This window comes from Trachypithecus francoisi, unplaced genomic scaffold, assembly GCF_009764315.1.
Source record: "Trachypithecus francoisi isolate TF-2019V2 unplaced genomic scaffold, Tfra_2.0 Lachesis_group12, whole genome shotgun sequence".
In the NCBI taxonomy this organism is placed as follows: domain Eukaryota; kingdom Metazoa; phylum Chordata; class Mammalia; order Primates; family Cercopithecidae; genus Trachypithecus; species Trachypithecus francoisi.
The window spans coordinates 92,771,207-92,789,995 of NW_022681457.1; the positions used below are offsets into that span (position 1 = coordinate 92,771,207).

The 18,789-nt window shown below is 44.8% G+C and overlaps 1 protein-coding gene across 2 annotated transcripts in view; it reads right to left on the minus strand.

Moving 5' to 3' along the window:
• The window catches only part of KHDRBS1 (KH RNA binding domain containing, signal transduction associated 1), a 44,478-nt gene extending 25,941 nt beyond the window's left edge, over positions 1 to 18,537 (minus strand). For both annotated transcript variants that reach the window (XR_004440981.1, XM_033227340.1), the window contains exons 1-3: positions 17,329 to 18,537; positions 2,188 to 2,312; positions 695 to 811 (exon numbers count right to left, since the gene is read on the minus strand). Coding sequence is in view for 1 of the 2 variants with exons in the window: in XM_033227340.1 (XP_033083231.1) it covers positions 695 to 811; positions 2,188 to 2,312; positions 17,329 to 18,022 (936 nt within the window). In the remaining variant the exon portion in view is untranslated. The remainder of the gene's footprint in view (positions 1 to 694; positions 812 to 2,187; positions 2,313 to 17,328) is intronic.
• Positions 18,538 to 18,789: the final 252 nt, after the last annotated feature.

Sequence of the window (18,789 nt, forward strand, 5' to 3'; positions counted from 1 at the left end):
AAAACAAACACGTGTCCATTAGGCTATATAAAAGGAGGGTTGAAAGAACAGGTTTTTGGACTGTAGCAGGCATATCTCATCAAATAAGGTGACCCCAGAAGGCTAAGACCATTCTGTTTCGGTGAGAAGTTTCTTGTCACAGAGTACACAGTGTATGCTGCTATGGCATGGGAAAAGACTCATTAGATTCTGTAGTCCGGATTACTCATGGTTCCTTTTGGAATACATTCTTTTAGTGAGCCTCACATTCCAGCTGGCTACAAAACAAACCAACTAATCCTCAAACTCATCTGCTCTCACAACACTATTGTTCTCACTTTTCCAGGTTACAAAAAAGGGGGTGTGCTGTTTGCATTTTAGTGTCTTTTGTCTGCTTTAGACTAAGTTTTAGTATATCCAGCTCCCCTTTCAAGTTTTCACAGACAATCCTACCAATGCGCAAGATGCTACTGCTGTGTCCATTACTATGCAGTCGAAAGTCCAAAGAAAACTATCACCAGGGCATACCTAGGCTCTTCCAGGGTTGCCAAGCAAGTAAATTAACTTGGTGTATAATCTCTTGCATCCAATGCAAACTTAAAGGAGCCACATTCTGTACATACACAAAATTCTTGCCTCTATAAGGGATCCATACTGCATTCTGGGCAAGTAGAAGGCATTACGATGTCCTCTTGCTTCACTGATGTGAGCTTACCTTGGCTTTGTCTCTCATTGAGCCCTTTCCCAGCACAGAGATCTTTGCACCAGTCTCTTCCTGCAGTCTTTTGATTGTATTCCCTTGGGGTCCAAGAATCTTTCCTACAAAATTGAACTGACAGAAAACAAAGGATTTCTAAATATATATGCTACTATATAAAAACATCTCCACATAAATTACCTCATTTGATTTTAAACAACCCTGCAAAGGTAGAGTATTACCATTCCCATTTTGCTGAAGGACGCTGAAGCCATATTCATAAAGTGATTAGCTTAAGATTATGAAACTAGAAAGTGGCAGTTCCTAGACCTGAATTTGGCTTTTCTGATGTATTCTGGCGCTCTTCCATAATATACTAAGACCTTTACTATTTTATTTTTTACTTTATTTTGAGACAGGCTCTCACTCTGTTGCCCAGGCCAAAGCGTAGTGACATGATCATGGCTCACCGCAGCCTCGACTTCCTGGGCTCAAGTGATCCTCCTGTCTCAGCCTCTGGAGTAGCTGGGACTATAGGTGCTTATCACCATATCAGGCTAATTTTTGTATTTTTTGTAGAGATAGGGTTTCGCTATGTTGCTCAGGCTGGTCTTGAATTCCTGGGCTCAAGCAATCTGCCTGCATTGGCCTCCCAAAATGCTGGCATTACAGGCATGAGCCACTGTGCCTGTTTATGCATGCCTTAACATACATAAACATTGTTAAGGCAGTGACCTCAGAAGAGACTATATAGCACCCTTTGATAGCACGCTGGATAAACTAAATGTAACTAATTGCTTTCCTAAAAAAAAAAAAAAGGAAGAAAAAAGAGCATTTACTTAGAAGTAAACTTTTAGTAAGAAAATAAAATTAACTTCATCCAATTGAGGATTTGTCTTTTGACAGAGAGCAACTCTTCAGGTTTTATTTTTTCTTTGAACTTGTAGCCTAAGCAGTCATTAGAGAAAGAAACTTTTTGACAATAAAAAGATTATTACGCCGGGCGCGGTGGCTCAAGCCTGTAATCCCAGCACTTTGGGAGGCCGAGACGGGCGGATCACGAGGTCAGGAGATCAAGACCATCCTGGCTAACATGGTGAAACCCCGTCTCTACCAAAAAATACAAAAAACTAGCCGGGCGAGGTGGCAGGCGCCTGTAGTCCCAGCTACTCCGGAGGCTGAGGCAGGAGAATGGCGTGAACCCGGGAGGCGGAGCTTGCAGTGAGCTGAGATCCGGCCACTGCACTCCAGCCGGGCGACAGAGTGAGACTCCGTCTCAAAAAAAAAAAAAAAAAAAAAAAAAAAAAAAAAAGATTATTACATTTCCTTCCTGGCTATAATTATGTTATTAGTTAAGAACTTAGATATTTCAATTGCCAGAAACAGGTACTGCAAGCATGAAAGAGAAGCTTCACAGGCTTAAGTTTCTAAAGCATCACAATCCCCAGGAGTCCATGACTCTCTCATAACTATAAAGATAACTCAAAGACGCAAGGCACTTTTTGCCTTACCTTGGGATACTGCTTGACAGGTATCAGCACTCGCTCTTTCAGTTTCATGTTCTTATGAGAAAATAAATCCAAGTAATTCTCTTCATCGTCCTTTTTTGAGTCTCCTTTCTGAATCTTCTCAATTTCTGAATAGGAAAAACAACTTAAATTTTTGCTCTGGTAAATAAAAGCAAATTTTGAAGTCTGCTTAAAGCAATAACATGAAGTACCATATAGTGAGACCAAATAGTACACACGAATGTGCCAATTTCAGAAAGAAACTAGCTGAAAGTACTCAAGTTATATGAAGTTGATTAGAAAGCCCGAAGCCTGTTTCTAATAAAAGCAGTGTGCTCTTCTAACCTCACCTGAAGCCTCACGTGAGAATAGAGACATTTAAATGTTTCTTAAACTGATTTAACAAAATTAATTGGGTGAGATGGGGAAAGGAGAATAAAGAAACAAACAGGCCGGGCGCGGTGGCTCAAGCCTGTAATCCCAGCACTTTGGGAGGTCGAGACGGGTGGATCACGAGGTCAGGAGATCGAGACCATCCTGGCTAGCACGGTGAAACCCTGTCTCTACTAAAAATAAATACAAAAAACTAGCCGGGCGAGGTGGCGGGCGCCTGTAGTCCCAGCTACTCGGAAGGCTGAGGCAGGAGAATGGCGTGAACCGGGGAGGCGGAGCTTGCAGTGAGCTGAGATCCGGCCACCGCGCTCCAGCCTGGGCAACAGAGCGAGACTCTGTCTCAAAAGAAAAAAAAAAAAAAAAAGAAACAAACAAAATAACAAAATCTGCATCAAGACAAAATATAATCTTACCTCGAAAAAAACAAAAGTCAATAATCTAAATATACAATGGATAGTTCCATTAAAGTTCCACGGTGACATTAGTACTCTAGATACTAGTCCTTAAGAGTCTGAAAGACCTTGTTCTTACTCTGCTACTCACTAGTCGTGTGACGTAAGAGAAGTTAATAAAATATGTAGATATGCCTAATTAAAGCCAATTTTTCATAAAGTACTTAATATATCATCACCATTATCTAGCCCAAATTCAGCCAATGTCTAAACAATACAAAATGCACCAGGTACTTTTTTTTTTTTTTTGAGATGGAGTTTCGCTCCTGTTGCCCAGGCTGGAGTGCAATGGTGCGATCTTGGCTCACTGTAACCTCTGCCTCCTGGGTTCAAGCGATTCTCCTGCCTCAGCCTTCCAAGTAGCAGGGATTACAGGCATGCACCATCATGCCCAGCTAATTTTGTATTTTTAGTAGAGATGGGGTTTTTCCATGTTGGTCAGGCTGGTCTTGAACTCCCGACCTCAGCTGATCCACCTGCCTCAGCCTCCCAAAGTGCTGGGATTACAGGCGTGAGCCACCGCGTCCAGCCCAGCCACAAGGTACTTTCTAAAAAAACATTTTATTGAAGTATAACTGATATGTAAAAACCTATACATAATTAATGTATACCATTCATGATGAGTTTGGAGATAAGTATACACCCATGAAACCATCACCACCATCATGGTCACAGACATACCCATCATCACCCAAAAGTACTTTCAATTCGCAGGTTAAGACAGTTTCATTAGATAGAAACTTGGCATACAAAAAGATTTCCTACCATTAAGGAACTTCATTCATTGAGTGACTGCAAGTGTTTAAGTGCTTTCTATGGTATGGAGAGGCAGACGAAGGGAGAGCTATAATAGGTACAATCGTTAACCACTATGGAAGACTTACTAAGAGCCAGGCATCTGTCTTGCAAAGCACAGGAGATACAACAGAGCAAGTCAGACTGGTCTCTGTCTTCACTGTTTATATACTGGAGTTCCCAGACTATAGGGGTGGCAGTGAAGTATAGCTAAGTGCTATAACGGGAGTTCTAACAGAGATGAGGGAAAAGTGCCCAAGGAATGAGCAGCAACTGAAAGCTTGCATGATCCACTGAGAATGGTTAAAATATATATACTCCCTAAAATCCGTGGAATATTCTAAATACCAGAGAATAATAGTATTCCCATGTTCTAGAATTTTAAGACTAGGGTTCCCAAACTTCTTCATGCATCAGAATCACCTAGAAGAGGGCTTATTAAACTAGACTGCTGGGCCTCAAACCCAGTCTGGGATTTGTGTTAGGAATTTGCAATTCCAACAAGTTCCCAGGTAATTCTGATACTGCTGTCCAGGGATCATACTTTGAAAATCATTGGCTTAAAGTATAAACATACCCTACGTCAAACACGTTCTGCAAATCTATACCCTTAACAGTTTTTATTTATTTACTAATTATTATTATTTTTTGAGACACAGTCTCGCTCTGTCACCCAGACTGGAGTGCAGTGGCACAATCTCTGCTCACTGGAACCTCTGCTTCCCGGGTTCAAGCGATTCTCCTGCCTCAGCCTTCCAAGTAGCTGGAACTACAGGCATGCACCACTATGCCCGGCTTTTTTTTGTATTTTTAGTAGAGATTCACCATGTTGGCTGGTGTGACTTCAAGTGATCCACCCACCACAGCCTCCCAAAGTGCTGGGATTACAGGTGTGAGCTACTGCACTGGGAGTTTTTATAATAAATGTTTAGAGAGGTGCAGCTGTGAAATATATAGATGAAGCAAAGTAACTGACTCAGACATGCTATATAGAATTAGAATTTCAGACTGAAGGCTTGTTTGTTAAAAAGCCTAATTTCAGATGCTATACTATACCATGAACTAATAGAGCACATAACTCTCTGGTTTTCTGACAAAATTGCTGACGAACTGTAAATATCCTTAATTAAAACCTTTAATCCTACAAGAAGAACGGTAAATGACAGTGCTCTTCACAATCTTATGTTTCACTGCCTGGAATAGAAAACAAATTTGACCTTACAATTAATAGAGTAATGCTTCATTCAACACTATACTTGTGAGGGTAATCCTAACCCTAACCCTTACTGTTTGGTGGCAGATTCTGACCTCTACCTCTTTTCCCCTGCTGCTAATACTAACTTTTTCTGATCAATCTTTTTGAGCCTACTGTACCTGACTACACCACTTTCTAAGTTCTCAGACTGGAAAACTTAGGTACTCAATCCTCGAAGTCCTAGAAGAACAAAGATGCCATAATTCTGATCTGAGAACATCACCAAGGAGTTTTTAATAACGTGGAACAGGCCGGGAGTGGTAGTTCACGCCTGTAATCCCAGCACTTTGGGAGGCCAAGGTGGGCAGATCACCTGAGGTCAGGAATTCGAGGCCAGCCTGGCCAATGTGGTGAAATCCCATCTCTACTAAAAAAAAAAGATATATATATATATAGGCCAGGCGCGGTGGCTCACATCTGTAATCCCAGCACTTTGGGAAGCCGAGGTGGGCGGATCACTTGAAGCCAAAAATTCGAGATCAGCCTGGCCAACATGGTGAAACTCTGTCTCTGCTAAAAATACAAAAATTAGCCAGGCGTGGTGGCATGCGCCTGTAATCCCAGCTACCCAGGAGGCTGAGGGAGGAGAATCGCTGGAAGCCAGGAGGCAGAGGTTGCAGTGAGCCGAGATTGTGCCACTGTACTCCAGCTTGGGTGAGAGGGCGAGACTCCATCTCAAAAATATATATACAGGCCGGGCACAGTGGCTCACGCCTGTAATCCCAGCACTTTGGGAGGCCGAGGTGGGCAGATCACGAGGTCAGGAGATGGAGACCATCCTGGCGAACATGGTGAAACCCCATCTCTACTAAAAATACAAAAAAGTTAGCCGGGCGCGGTGGCGGGCGCCTGTAGTACCAGTTTCTTGGGAGGCTGAGGCAGGAGAATGGCATGAACCCGGGAAGCGGTGGAGCCTGCAGTGAGCGTGAGCAAAGATCGCACCACTGCACTCCAGCCCGGGCAACAGAACGAGACTCCGTCTCAAAAAAATATATATGTGTGTGTGTGTGTGTATATACGTATGTATATGTGTGTATATGTGTATATATACGTGTATATATGTGTATATATAGACAGACACACACACATAATTAGCCAGGCATGGTGGTGGCTCACACCTGTAATCCCAGCTACCTGAGAGGCTGAGGGCATGAGAATTTCTCGAACCCAGGAGGCAGAGGTTGCAGCGAGCTGAAATCATGCCACTGCACTCCAGCCTGGGCAACAGTGTGATACTCCATCACAACAACAACAAAAGAAATGTGGAACAAATTAGATACTTCATTTTATCTATGTCGCTTTGTGCTTCCTAGGGCTATCATTGAGTTAGACCTTTCAGTTGTATTTTATACCCCTTTCCAGAAACCTTGGTCAGTGCAAGACGACTCAAAGTCTGTTAATCTGTTATACTCCTACAGGAAGGTGTGTTTACATGCAATGTAATACACTCTGTGAATTTAAGGCCTTTCATTTTTTCATTTCTTAAAGACCACTGTAATAATATAAGACCTTTCTGTAACATGGATTCTTCTATTTTTGAACTAGTCAGATCTTAGAATCCTTCTGTCCAATGATTTCACAACTTTTTAGAGAACAGCAGTGGCCAGGCATGGTAGCTCACACCTGTAATCTCAGCATTCAGGGAAGCTGAGGCAGAAGGATCACTGGAGCCCAAGAGTTTGGGACCACAGCAGGCAACATAGTGAGACCCCTTCTCTACAAAAAAATAACAAATTAGTCAGGCATGGTGGTATGCGCCTGTGGTCCTAGCTATTCGGGAGGCTGAGACAGGAGGATAAGGAGTTGGAGGCTGTAGTGAGCCAAGATCATGCCACTGCTCTCCAGCCTGCGTGAAAGAGTAAGGCCCTGTCTCAAAAAAAGCAAAGCAAAGCATTTTTAGAGAATTCAGAGAAGGATCATTTAAATAAAACAGAGGGTTGAAAAGAGAATCCGAATTTTAACCTACAAAGCAAAACACTGGTTGGGCACAGTAGCACATGCGCTTGTAATCCCAGTGCTTTGGGAGGCTGAGGCAGGATGACTGCTTTGGGCCCAGGAGCTTGAGATCAGCCTGGGCAACACAGCAAGACCCTGTCACTACCAAAAATAATAAATAAATAAATAAATAAATAAATATTTTTTAATTAGCTGAGTGTAGTGGTACATGTCTATAATCCCAGCTACTCAGGATGCTGTGGTAGGAAGATCGCTTGAGCCCAAGAGTTCAAGGCTGCAGTGAACTATGATGACTGTGCAACTGCACTCCAGTTCAGGCGAGGAAGGGAGAGAGGAGGGAGAAGGGAAGGAGAGGGGGGAAGAGGGGGAGGAAGGGAGAAAGGGAGGAAGGGAGGGAGAAAGGAAAGAAGGAGGGAAGAGAGAGGGGGAACGAGGGAGTGGGCAGGGAGGGGATGAAGGGAGAGAGGGAGAGGGAAGAAAAGGAAGCAAGCAGAAGACTAAGAAGCTACTTGAGCTTTCAAGAAGGGTGGAGGGGGCCAGGCGCTGTGGCTCACGCCTGTAATCCCAGCACTTTGGGAGGTTGAGGTGGGTGGATCACCTGAGGTCAGGAGTTCAAGACCAGCCTGACCAATACGGTGAAACCCCATCTTTACTAAAAGTATAAAAACGAGCTGGGCGTGGTGGTATGCTCCCATAGTCCCAACTGCTCGGGAAGCTGAGAGAAGTGCTTGAACCTGGGAGGCGGAGGTCACAGTGAGCCGAGACTGCACCACTGCACTCCAGCCTGGGTGACAGAGCAAGACTCTGTCTCACAAAAAAAAAAAAAGGGGGTGGGGGGTTCCTTGTTCTCTTTTTTTGAGACATGGTCTCACTTTGTCACCCAGGCTGGAGTGAGTGGCACAATCATGACTCACTGTAGCCTCAACCTCCTGGGTTCAGGCGATCCTCCCACCTCAGCACCCCCAGTAGCTGCAACCATAGGCGTGTGCCACCATGCCTGGCTAATTTTTTTTTTTTTTGTAGAGATGGGGTCTCCCTATTTTGCCCAGGCTGGTCTTGAACTTGTGGGCTCAAACGATCCTTCCACTTCGGCCTCCCAAAGTGCTGGGATTATAGGCGTGACCTACTGTGCACACCTTTTTTTTTTTTTTTTTTTTAAAAAAGAGATGGGTTCTCTACTGCCCAGGCTGAAGTACAGTGACACCATCATAGTTCACTGCAGCCTCAAACTCCTGAGCTCAAGGGATCCTCCCACCTCAGTCTCCTCAGTAGCGAGGACTAAAGGTACATGCCACCTGACCCAACTGGGGCTGAATATTTATTTGATGCCTACTATATATCAAATACCATAGAACTATTACCTCACTAATCCTCAAAAATAACTCAGTGAACTGAGTTATCTACATCTGAGGAAACAAAAACTCAAAGAGATTAAATAACTCAGTGAACTGAGTTACTTACATCTGGGGAAATAAAAACTCAAAGAGGTTAAATAACTATCTCTAGGTCATAAAATTGTTGAAGTAACAGATTAAGAATTAAAAACCCAGGCCTGGCTAGGCACAGGGGCTCACATCTATAATCCCAGAACTTTGGGAGGCCAAGGTGGGAGGATTGCTTGAGCCCAGGAACTTGAGACCTGCCTGGGCAACAGAGTGAGACCCCATCTTTACTAAAATGTAAAAAAAAAAAATTAAATTAAATTAGCTCAGTGTGGTGGTGTGTATCTGTTGTCCCAATTACTAGAGAGGCTGAGGCAGGATGATCACTTAAGACCAGGAGCTGGACGCTGCAGTGAGCTATAATGGCGCTACTGCATTCCAGCTTGGGTGACAGAGTAAGACCCTGTCTCTAAAAAAAATTTAACAAAAAATTTTAGAAAACCCCCAAAACTCAGGCCTTCTCTTTTTTTTGAAACGAAGTCTCACTTTGTCGCCCAGGCTGGAGCGCAATCTTTGCTCACTGCCACCTCTGCTTCCTGGGTTCAAGCAATTCTCCCTGTCTCAGCCTCCCAAGTAGCTGGGATTACAGGCGTCTGCCACCATGCCCAGCTAAATTTTGTATTTTTAGTAGAAACAAGGTTTCACCATGTTGGTCAGGCTGGTCTTCAACTCCTGATCTCAGGTGATCCGCCCACCTTGGCCTCCCAAAGTGCTGGGATTACAGGCGTCAGCCACCACACTGGGCCTCTTTTAATTTCATGCTTTTCCTATTGTCTCTTGATGAGTGTGTGTGTGTGTGGGGCACACTTTATTTAAGCAAGGAAGAGCTGATTTTTATAAAATTTTGGGAAGTACAATTTACACCCTCAGACACTGGCATGTAGCCTAAAGGTAATAAAGAGGCTTTATGGGTGTCTCAGATGTTCAGTGGTCTGATGGTCTTTCTTTTTTCCTTTTCAACTCTGTATGTCTCTCCTTGTCCTTGCTTTCCCTGGAGAGCTAGAGTAGACTGAAGCGGGAAGAAAAAAATCAAGGAGGAGTTTCCTAAAAATGGTTCAACCTCAGGCAAAAGTACTTTCTAGATAACCCTTTTGGAACTGACTTCTTTAAGTAATCTCTGCTTGGGTCTCTGGAGACCTTGGATGTCCCAAGAGCCACAGAAAACAAAGCTGAGGTGTAAACAACACAAGAGGTGACCCATTTGTTTCCTGGCCACTTAGAATAATCATATCTTATCCACTGCCTTCTATGTGTCAGGAATTTTGTATTTATTATCTCACTTCGTCTTTGTAACCAGTATTATCTTCATTTGACAGATGAAGAAACTCAGGCTCAGAAAAGTTATATAACTTGCCCAAGATCTCAAAACTAATTAGTGACATAGCAGACACTTAAACCCAAGTCACTTCTTATACCAAAGAGAGTAAATTCAATTAACCTTTTGACATTTCCTCCATCTTTTACTATAACTTAACCTTTCCCACCCCCTACTTTTTTTTTTTTTTATCCCAACCAGACTGCAAGCTTCCATGATGCTTAATACGTCTCTGAGGAAAGAACACGGGTTTTGAAGCTAGACAAAATGGGTTTGATTCCCAGCTCTCCTACATGCTTGGTGTATGACTTTAAAAGAGAATGTTAATAAGAAAAATGGTAAGAAAAAAAGAGAGAGGGTGAGAGAGAGATGTAATGTATAAAAAATGTTAATACTAGAGAAGTTTGGGAAAATTACATACAAACTTTATCAACCAGGCTGGGTTAACTAAAAACAAATTACTACAAATATACCATTAACTGAACTTTTTTTTTTTTGAGACAGGGTCTTGCTCTGTCACCCACGCTTGAGTGCAGTGCACGTTTGAGTGCAGTGGCGCAATTTCAGCTCACTGCATCCTCTTGTCTCCTGGGATCAAGTGATTCTCCTGTCTCAGCCTCCCGAGTAGCCGGTGACTACAGGCATGTGCCACCACACCCGGCTAATTTTCCTATTTTTAGTAGAGGCAGGGTTTCACCACGTTAGCTAGGATGGTCTCGATCTCCTGACCTTGTAATCAACCCGCCTTGGCCTCCCAAAGGGCTGGGATTACAAGCGTGAGCCACCGCGCCCAGCCAACTGAACGTTTGATATGGTCTGCATAAGGAATAAGACAATGGTCAAGATTTTCTAAGGTGTCCAGAGCAAGTGTTTCTAGGAGAGCAAGATTCTCAGCAGAATTGATCTACAAGGTCAGGGTTCATTTCATACCCCCCTCTACCCACCCAATATACTTGGTTCTACACTTCTAAACACAGCACTTCTCCTTTGCCTGTTGTTTAACAATCTCTGGATTCTTTCCACTGCTGAGCATCTATAATTCTTAGTACAGAACAATGCTTGATACACAATAGGGATCTACAACCATTAACCAAATTAAAGAAATACACTGGCTGGGGCGCGGTGGCTCACACCTGTAATCCCAGCACTTTGGGAGGCCAAGGTGGGTAGATCATGAGGTCAGGAGATTGAGACCATTGTGGCCAACATGGTGAAACCCTGATGGGGTTTAGTTAAACCCTTTAAAGATTTAAAGATTTACTCTAGCTAAATCTAAAAATTGGGCGTGCTGGTGTGTGCCGGCGTGTGCCTGTAGTCCCAGCTACTCAGGAGGCTGAGACAGAAGAATCGCTTGAACCCGGGAGGCAGAGGTTGCAGTGAGCCAAGATTGCATTACTGCAGTCCAGTCTGAGTGACAGAGTAAGAACCTGTCTCAAAAAAAAAAAAAAAGAAGTAGTTAACACCTTCAACTTCCCTTAAACAACTCACATAACTTTATCATCCCCAAATTTATAATTCTCACCGTTTCTGTTGGTATCATCTTTTGGAATCAGAAGTCCAGTAAGCTTACTATTACGAAACAACTTCATTCGTTCTATTTAACAAATCACTGTTTCGAGCAAGAGCACAAGGCCAACAGGTTCTTTATCTTTTTTGGAATCATGGGTCCCTTTGAGAATTTGATGGAACCTACTGCTTAGCAACCCAGAAAAAAACACAAACTCACAATATATTATATACAATATTGGCTATGGGTATAGAAAGTTTGGGTATTGGTTTAAGAAAAAAAATCCCCCAAAGGCCTGTTAAGAGCCCTTTCACAGGGGCTCAATTTTTACATTCCAGGACAGTAGAATACTCTGCCGTACCGACTATGGTCTCCCAGATCTTTTCCTTAGTGTACAATTTTGAGCTTAGAGCTTCGTATCTTTGAAAAAAGTTGTTTTTTTTTTTTTAAATTTTAAGGCACCTGTAGATTTATGTGCAGTTGTAAGAAATAATAGTGATCCTGTATACTTCAGTTTTCCCCCTAACATTTTGCGTATCTGTATCACAATCAGAACATTAACATTAAAATAAGAAAATTTGTTGTACAGGTTTCATTAAAAAAACAAAATAAATTAAGAATTCATTGACTTTATTAGGATTTCACCACCTTTACACGCACTTATTTGTTTGCTTAGTTCTATGCAATTTAATCAGATTCATGTGACCACCACCACAGTCAAGATACAGAACAGTTCCATCGTGAGGATCCTTACCCTTTGATAGCCAGTCACCGTCTTCCCTCATCTCTCACCATTGGCAACCACTAATCTAGTCTTCATCTCCACTATTTCGTTTCTTCAAGAATGTTATATTCATGAAATCATATAGTACATAACCTTTTGAGACTAGCTTTCTTTACTCAGCTTAATTCTCTTGTGATCAATCAAGTTGCTACATTTATTAACAGTTCCCCCCCTTTTTTTTTAAACTGCAGAGCACTGTTCCATGGTATGGGTGTGCCAGTTTCATTTGGTTTGTTTCCAGTTTTTGGCTACTACAAATAAAGCTGCTGTGAACATTCATGTACAGGTTTTGTGTTAACTTGAGTTTTAATTTCCCTGAAATAAATACCCAAGAATGCAATTGTTGAACTATATGGTAAGCACATTTATTTATTTATTTTTGACACAGGGTCTCACTGTTGCCCAGGCTGCAGTGCAGTGGCACGATCTCAGCTCAAGGCAGCCTCGACCACCTGGGTTCAAGCGATTCTTCCACCTCAGCCTAAGACCAATCTCCCGGGTTCAAGCGATCCTTCTGCCTCAGACTCCCAAGTAGCTGGGACTATGGGTGTGTGCTGCCATTCTCAGCTAATTTTTAAATTTTCTGTAGAGACAAGCTCTCACTGGGGGCTCAAGCGATCCTCTCACCTTGGCCTCCCAAAGTCCTGGGATTACAGGCATGAGCCACCAGACCCAGTCAATAGGCACATCTAGTTTCGTTAAAGACAAACAAACAAACAAAACCTGCATTGGTCTGGGCGTGGTGGCTCACACCTGTAACATGGGCAGTCTGAGTGTTAGTACAGTGGGAGGCCAAAGCAGGAGGATAACCAGGTCAGGAATTCGAGACCAGCTTGGCCAACATGGTGAAACCCCATCTCTACTAAAAATACAAAAATAAGCCAGGCATGGTGGCGGGCGCCTGTAATCCCAGCTACTCGGGAGGCTGAGGCAGAATTGCTTGAAACCAAAAGGTGGAGGTTGCAGTGAGCTGAGATCGCGCCACTGCACTCCAGCCTGAGTGACAGAGTGAGACTCCGTCTCAAAAACAAAAACAAAAACAAAAACAAAACTGCATTATCACAGACAAATGTATACTTAATGATATTCTGCTTAATCTTACTAGGCTTTGTTTTACAGAAATAGTATTATACCATATGTAGTCTTATGGGATGTACTTTCTTCACATAACATCAGATTTTGGAGATTTCTCCATGTTGTTGCCTGTAGTTCATCCATTTTCACTGCTGTACAAATACTTTCTTTTCTTTTTTCTTGAGATTGAGTTTCACTTGTTGGCTAGATCTCAGCTCACTGCAACCTCTGCCTCCAGCGATTCTCCTGCCTCAGCCTCCCAAGTAGCCAGGATTATAAGCACCTGCCACCACACCCAGCTAATTTTTGTATTTTTTTGTAAAGACAGGGTTTCACCATGTTGGTCAGGCTGGTCTCGAACTCCTGACCTCAGGTAATCCACCCGCCTAGGCCTCCCAAAATGCTGGGATTACAGGCATGAGAAACTCTGCCCAGCCAAATATTTTCTACTGTAAATCTGTCACATTAGCCAATGAATGGTGAAACAAGTTGCAACATTTTGTGAACCAGGCACACCATTTTATGAACCAAGTACTCATGTATAAGTTTCTTTGAGCACATTCCTAGAAAAGGTGTTCCCGGTTTTTTTTTTTTTTTTTTGACAGAGTCTCGCTCTGTTGCCCAGGCTGGAGTGCAGTGGCACAATCTCTGCTCACTGCAACCTCTACCCCTAAGGTTCAAGTGATTCTCCTGCCTCAGCCTCCTGAGTAGCTGGGATTACAGGCACGTGCCACCACACCCAGTTATTTTTCGTATTTTTAGTAGAGACTGGGTTTCACCATGTTGGTCAGGCTGGTCTCGAAAGCCTGACCTCAAGTGATCCGCCTGCCTCGGCATCCCAAAGTGCTCGGAGTACAGGCATGGGCCACCACACCTGGCCTTACTTTCTAGGTTTTTTGTTTGTTTTTTTGAGACGGAGTCTCACACTACTGCCCAGGCTGGAGTGCAGTGGCGTGAACTGGGCTCACTGCAACCTCTGCCTACTGAGTTCAAATGATTCTCCTGCCTCAGCCTCCAGAGTAGCTAGGATTACAGGCACCCACCACCACGCCTGGGGAAATTTTTTGTATTTTTAGTAGAGAAGGGGTTTCACCAAGTTGGCCAGGCTGGTCTTGAACTCCTGACCTTGTGATTTGCCCGCCTCAGCCTCCCAAAGTGCTGGGATTATAGGCGAGAGCCACCACGCCCGGCCCTTATTTTCCAGTTTTAATAGCAGGTTTTGCTAGCCCTGTAGGATGAACTGGGAAGGTCTTAATGTATTTCTAGAGAAGATTGTAAATAAAGGAATTAACTATTTTGAAGTTTCAACAGACTTTGTAAAATGTTTTCCACTTCTTCCATCCTTTTGAAGGATGGATTTTTTAGTATCCCTCCAAGATCTTTTGCAGATTGCTAATCTATTCAAAATGTTTATTCTTGAGTCACCTATACTAACTTATATTTTCCTAATTGTAGAAAGTAGAAAAAGAGGCCAGGTACAGTGGCTCATGCCTGTAATCCCAGCACTTTGGGAGGCCCAGATGGGCGGATCACCTGAAGTCGGGAGTTCGAGACCAGCCTGACCAACATGGAGAAACCCAGTCTCTGCTAAAAATACAAAATTAGCCGGGTGTGGTGGCACACGCCTGTAATCCCAGCTACTAGGGAGGCTGAGGTAGGAGAATCGCTTGAACCTGGGAGGCAAAGGTTGCGGTGAGCCGAGATTGCGCCATTGCACTCTAGCCCGGGCAACAAGAGCGAAAATCCGTCTCCCAAAAAAAAAAAAAAAAAAAAAACAGAAACAGAACACTGACATATATAACAGCATTTTACTTAGTATATAAATATATTAACACAATAAGGTAAATTATTTCTCTTCCAGAAAACAAAGATGGATGATTGAATCCTTATGTCTGCAAATACATTCGACTGTCATCACTGCTGAATATCAATCTGCTTAACACAGAAGTCTATATTCAAAATCTACATCCTTCAAAATTTTGTCTTTTTTTTTTTTGATACTTTCAAATACATTTTTTTTTTTTGGTCACCTATCATCCCAGTTAGATTTGAATATTTTGTCCAATGATAGCCTACTTTTAAAGTACAATTTGCAGCAGGCACTATAGTGAGGGAACGGGGAAGGTGTGTAGACTGACTAAAAACCCTGGTTATGCTGCTTACTAATTTTGTTACCTTAGGCAAATTATTAATCTCTGGATGCCTTGGTTTCCTCATCTGTAAAAATGAGGATAATAACAGTTCTCACTTCATAGGTCAAATATTTAATGTAAAGTGCTCAGACCTCAAACATGAAGTCTTAGCTATATTTTTTTCTTCCATGTGTTCTTTTTCTTTTCTCTCCTTTTTTGCGATGGAGTTTAGCTCTTGTTGCCCAGACCGGAGTGCAATGGCGCAATCTGGGCTCCCTGCAACCTTCGATTCCCAGGTTCAAGCGATTATCCTGCCTCAGCCTCCAAAGTAGCTGGGATTACAGGCATGTGCCACCACACCAGGCTAATTTTGTATTTTTAGTAGAGACGGTGGTTTCACCATGTTGGTCAGGCTGGTTACGAACTCCTGGCCTCGTGATCCACCCGTCTGGGCCTCCTAAAGTGCTGGGATTACAGGTTCCGCACCCGCCCCTTCCATGTGATCTTACCAGAGCTTAAATACTACTATTCTATCTTTTCAAAGTCTCACTTCCTTACAATGGGTTGTGACTTCACTGCAATCCCCTTGCAAGATAATTCAGAAATACCTTAAAAGCCAGGCTCAACATATACTAACACTTATCCATGCTAGAAAGAATTCATACATCCCAAACCAACATTACCTCAATCACACTTCTCCAATTTCAGTTGTGTTAAAAAAAAAAAAAAAATCCACAAAGCCCAGGTTAAAAATAAAGAGCACTCTCTTAGTCAAGCAGTGAGGGAAGACTGAAAATTCTAAGTAACTTTTAAGGATCAATAGTTTTTGACAGTTATCTTAAGAAAGCATAAAAGATGAACACCACACTGGTAAAGATCCCTTACCTTACAGTGTTGGGAGACAGAGAACAAAGGGAGGGAGATAATATTTTCATAATGAACTGTCCATTATATTAACCTTTCCACAGAGTCCAACTACTCATTCAGTGTTGAAGGATGTGAATTTTTACTTGCTTACTAAAATTTAGGTATCATAAGAAATATTTATTAAAATAATGTTTTAACTAGAAGCGAACGTCAGACAGCTTTAGGGAAAAATCAGAGCGACTAGGTGATTGGCTAGTGCTGATCAGGAAAAGAGCGCTAATCTACAGAACAAAGGCTCTCATTTCTAATTTATTTCACTACTGAATCAAAAATGTAAAAAACAGCAACAAAAAGACTAACTCTTTCAGCACAAGCATCATGCCACTTCTCTCAGTTTCTGTCCATCTCGTTGGGAAACGTTATGTGAACTATGCGGGAGACCCTATCATCCCATTTCACTGTCTCTAGGGTTATTTCACTCCTTCTTCAATGATAGTGAACACACGGTGTAAAATGAAAGAGGACAACCTTCAGGCTCAGTAGCAATTCTTACTTTATCAGCCTTAGTCGGAAATCTGATTCGGAAACATCAAGCTCCGATCCCATAAATCGCTCCTTCCTCCCAGCAACTTAAGCTGCGGCTACCGCTAAGTCCGGCTCGGCCCTAGCGACAGCGAGGCGCTGGACAGGGCATTCCAGCCTCACCCCACCTCACCTCGGCCCTTCCTCCCACGGTCCCTCCCCACCCTGGCTGTCTTCACCTCCTACACCTTGGTCGAGGCGCTCATCGCCACCCGCGATCAAAAAGGGTTTCCCTTCGGGGAAGGGGGAAATACAGGTTAATTTCTGGAAGAATCTGTGCGCCCGGCAGCCGCAAGAGGAGGGAGGAGGGAAGAGTCGGGAAAGGGGCGGGGAGCTCAGCACCATCCATCAAGACGTTAGCGCTAGGAGATCGCAAAGTCGCCTTTGGGCCTCCCCTGCAGCCTAGAAATTCTCCCACGCACTCCGGGCTGAGGTGGGAATGTGGAATCCAGGCTCCCAAAGATGAGGATGACACCGGAGCTCCCGATTGCCTCGGTCCCGAGGGGGCGGGAAGCGAGAGGAACAAAGCCAGGGCCACTCATGCCCCAGGATGGCCGGGCGACCCAGAGGGACCCAGGAGGCCCCCTTACCTGCCGTCAGCAGCTGCATGGCGTGAGTGAAGGACGGGTCGAGCGAGTCCTTCTCGGCCATGAGTTCTGGCAGGTACTTGTTCTCCGGCTCCATCTTCACCGAGGCTGTGGCCGAGGGGGGCAGCAGCGGGGTCGGCGCTGGCCCGCCCACTGTCGCGTCGGGACCCGTGGCTGAGGGCGGCAGCAGCGGTGGCGGCTGCGTAGCGGGCGAGGCCCGGGCGCCCCCGCGGGACCCCCCTCCGCCTCCCCGGGACCGGTGAGGCAGAGGCGGCTGCCGAGACGGCGTCTGACGCACCGAGGGGTGGGCACCGGAGGGGTCCATGGAGCCGCTGCGGCCCGAGGACCGGCTCATGCGCGCGGCGGGGTCGTCCCTGCGCTGCATCGGGGAGAATGTGCGAACCAAGGAGCGAGAGAGCGACGCGGCAGCGACGGAGGCCCGACCGGCGGTTGGCGGGGGTGGGAGAGCGGGAGCGGTAGCGACCGAAGCCGACCCGAGCGACCCAGCGAGAGAGAGCACCGGAAATGAGGCGGCGCGCGTGCGCAGCCAGTCACCGGCACCGCCCTTGGGTTTCTCCGCGGAGAACAAAGTCCCCAGTCCGGCCACGGCGCCTGCGCACCGCCGCGGCGTCCGAAGAAGTCGCCTCCCGACTCTGGCTTTCACTCCGCGCCTGCCAGGCCAGAGCTTGACGCGCATGCGCGGGAGGCCGCCGGCTCCGTTCGTTTCCTTTTCCACGTGACTCGGCGCTAGCGGGACACGTGTCTCCTCCCTCTTCTGGCCTAGTGCGTGGAGGGGGCGGGAGCTGTGGAATGTCTTTGTCTGCGCGCGGGCCCGCGGAGTGTGGGGCGGGAGACCTGTTACTCGCGGGGCCACGCCCTCTCCAACGGCTGAGCAGCAGAGGGAGGCTGTGGGGAGTGGGGTGGGGAGGGAAGTGGGGTGGCGGGCGGTCACCGAAGTAAGGAAATAAAAGGAGACTGCCTTGAGGGACACGGAAAGGGGAGGGAGAGAGAATTGAGACCGCCTGGGAAGGAAGAGAGGAGGGAGAAAGGAAGGCTGAGGGAGAGTCCGATGCAGAAGGGGAAGTTGGGGAAGGGAAACCTGGAGGGAGAAATTGAGAAAGGACGGCTCGGTGGAAACTCTGAAGGCTACTGGAGGACATGAACTAAGAGGGATGGCTCGGATCAGAGATCTGAAGTCTAGCAAAGAAAAGGGCCCCAGACATAGGGAACACAAGAAGTCGTTTCCAGTATATATATTTCCAGTATTACATATATTCCAGTCGGTTCTAAAACGGTTGCCGTTGTTGGTCAGGGAAATCTTAAGCAGCATTTTAGCTCTTTTTATATATTTTACTGCTTTCTCTGAATTCTGTTTTGTTTTGCCGTTGTCATTGCCAATTAAGTGATTCTTCCGCCAAAAAGTGGAGTAGAGACCAGCTCCATAATCCACGTTAGTTGCATCAT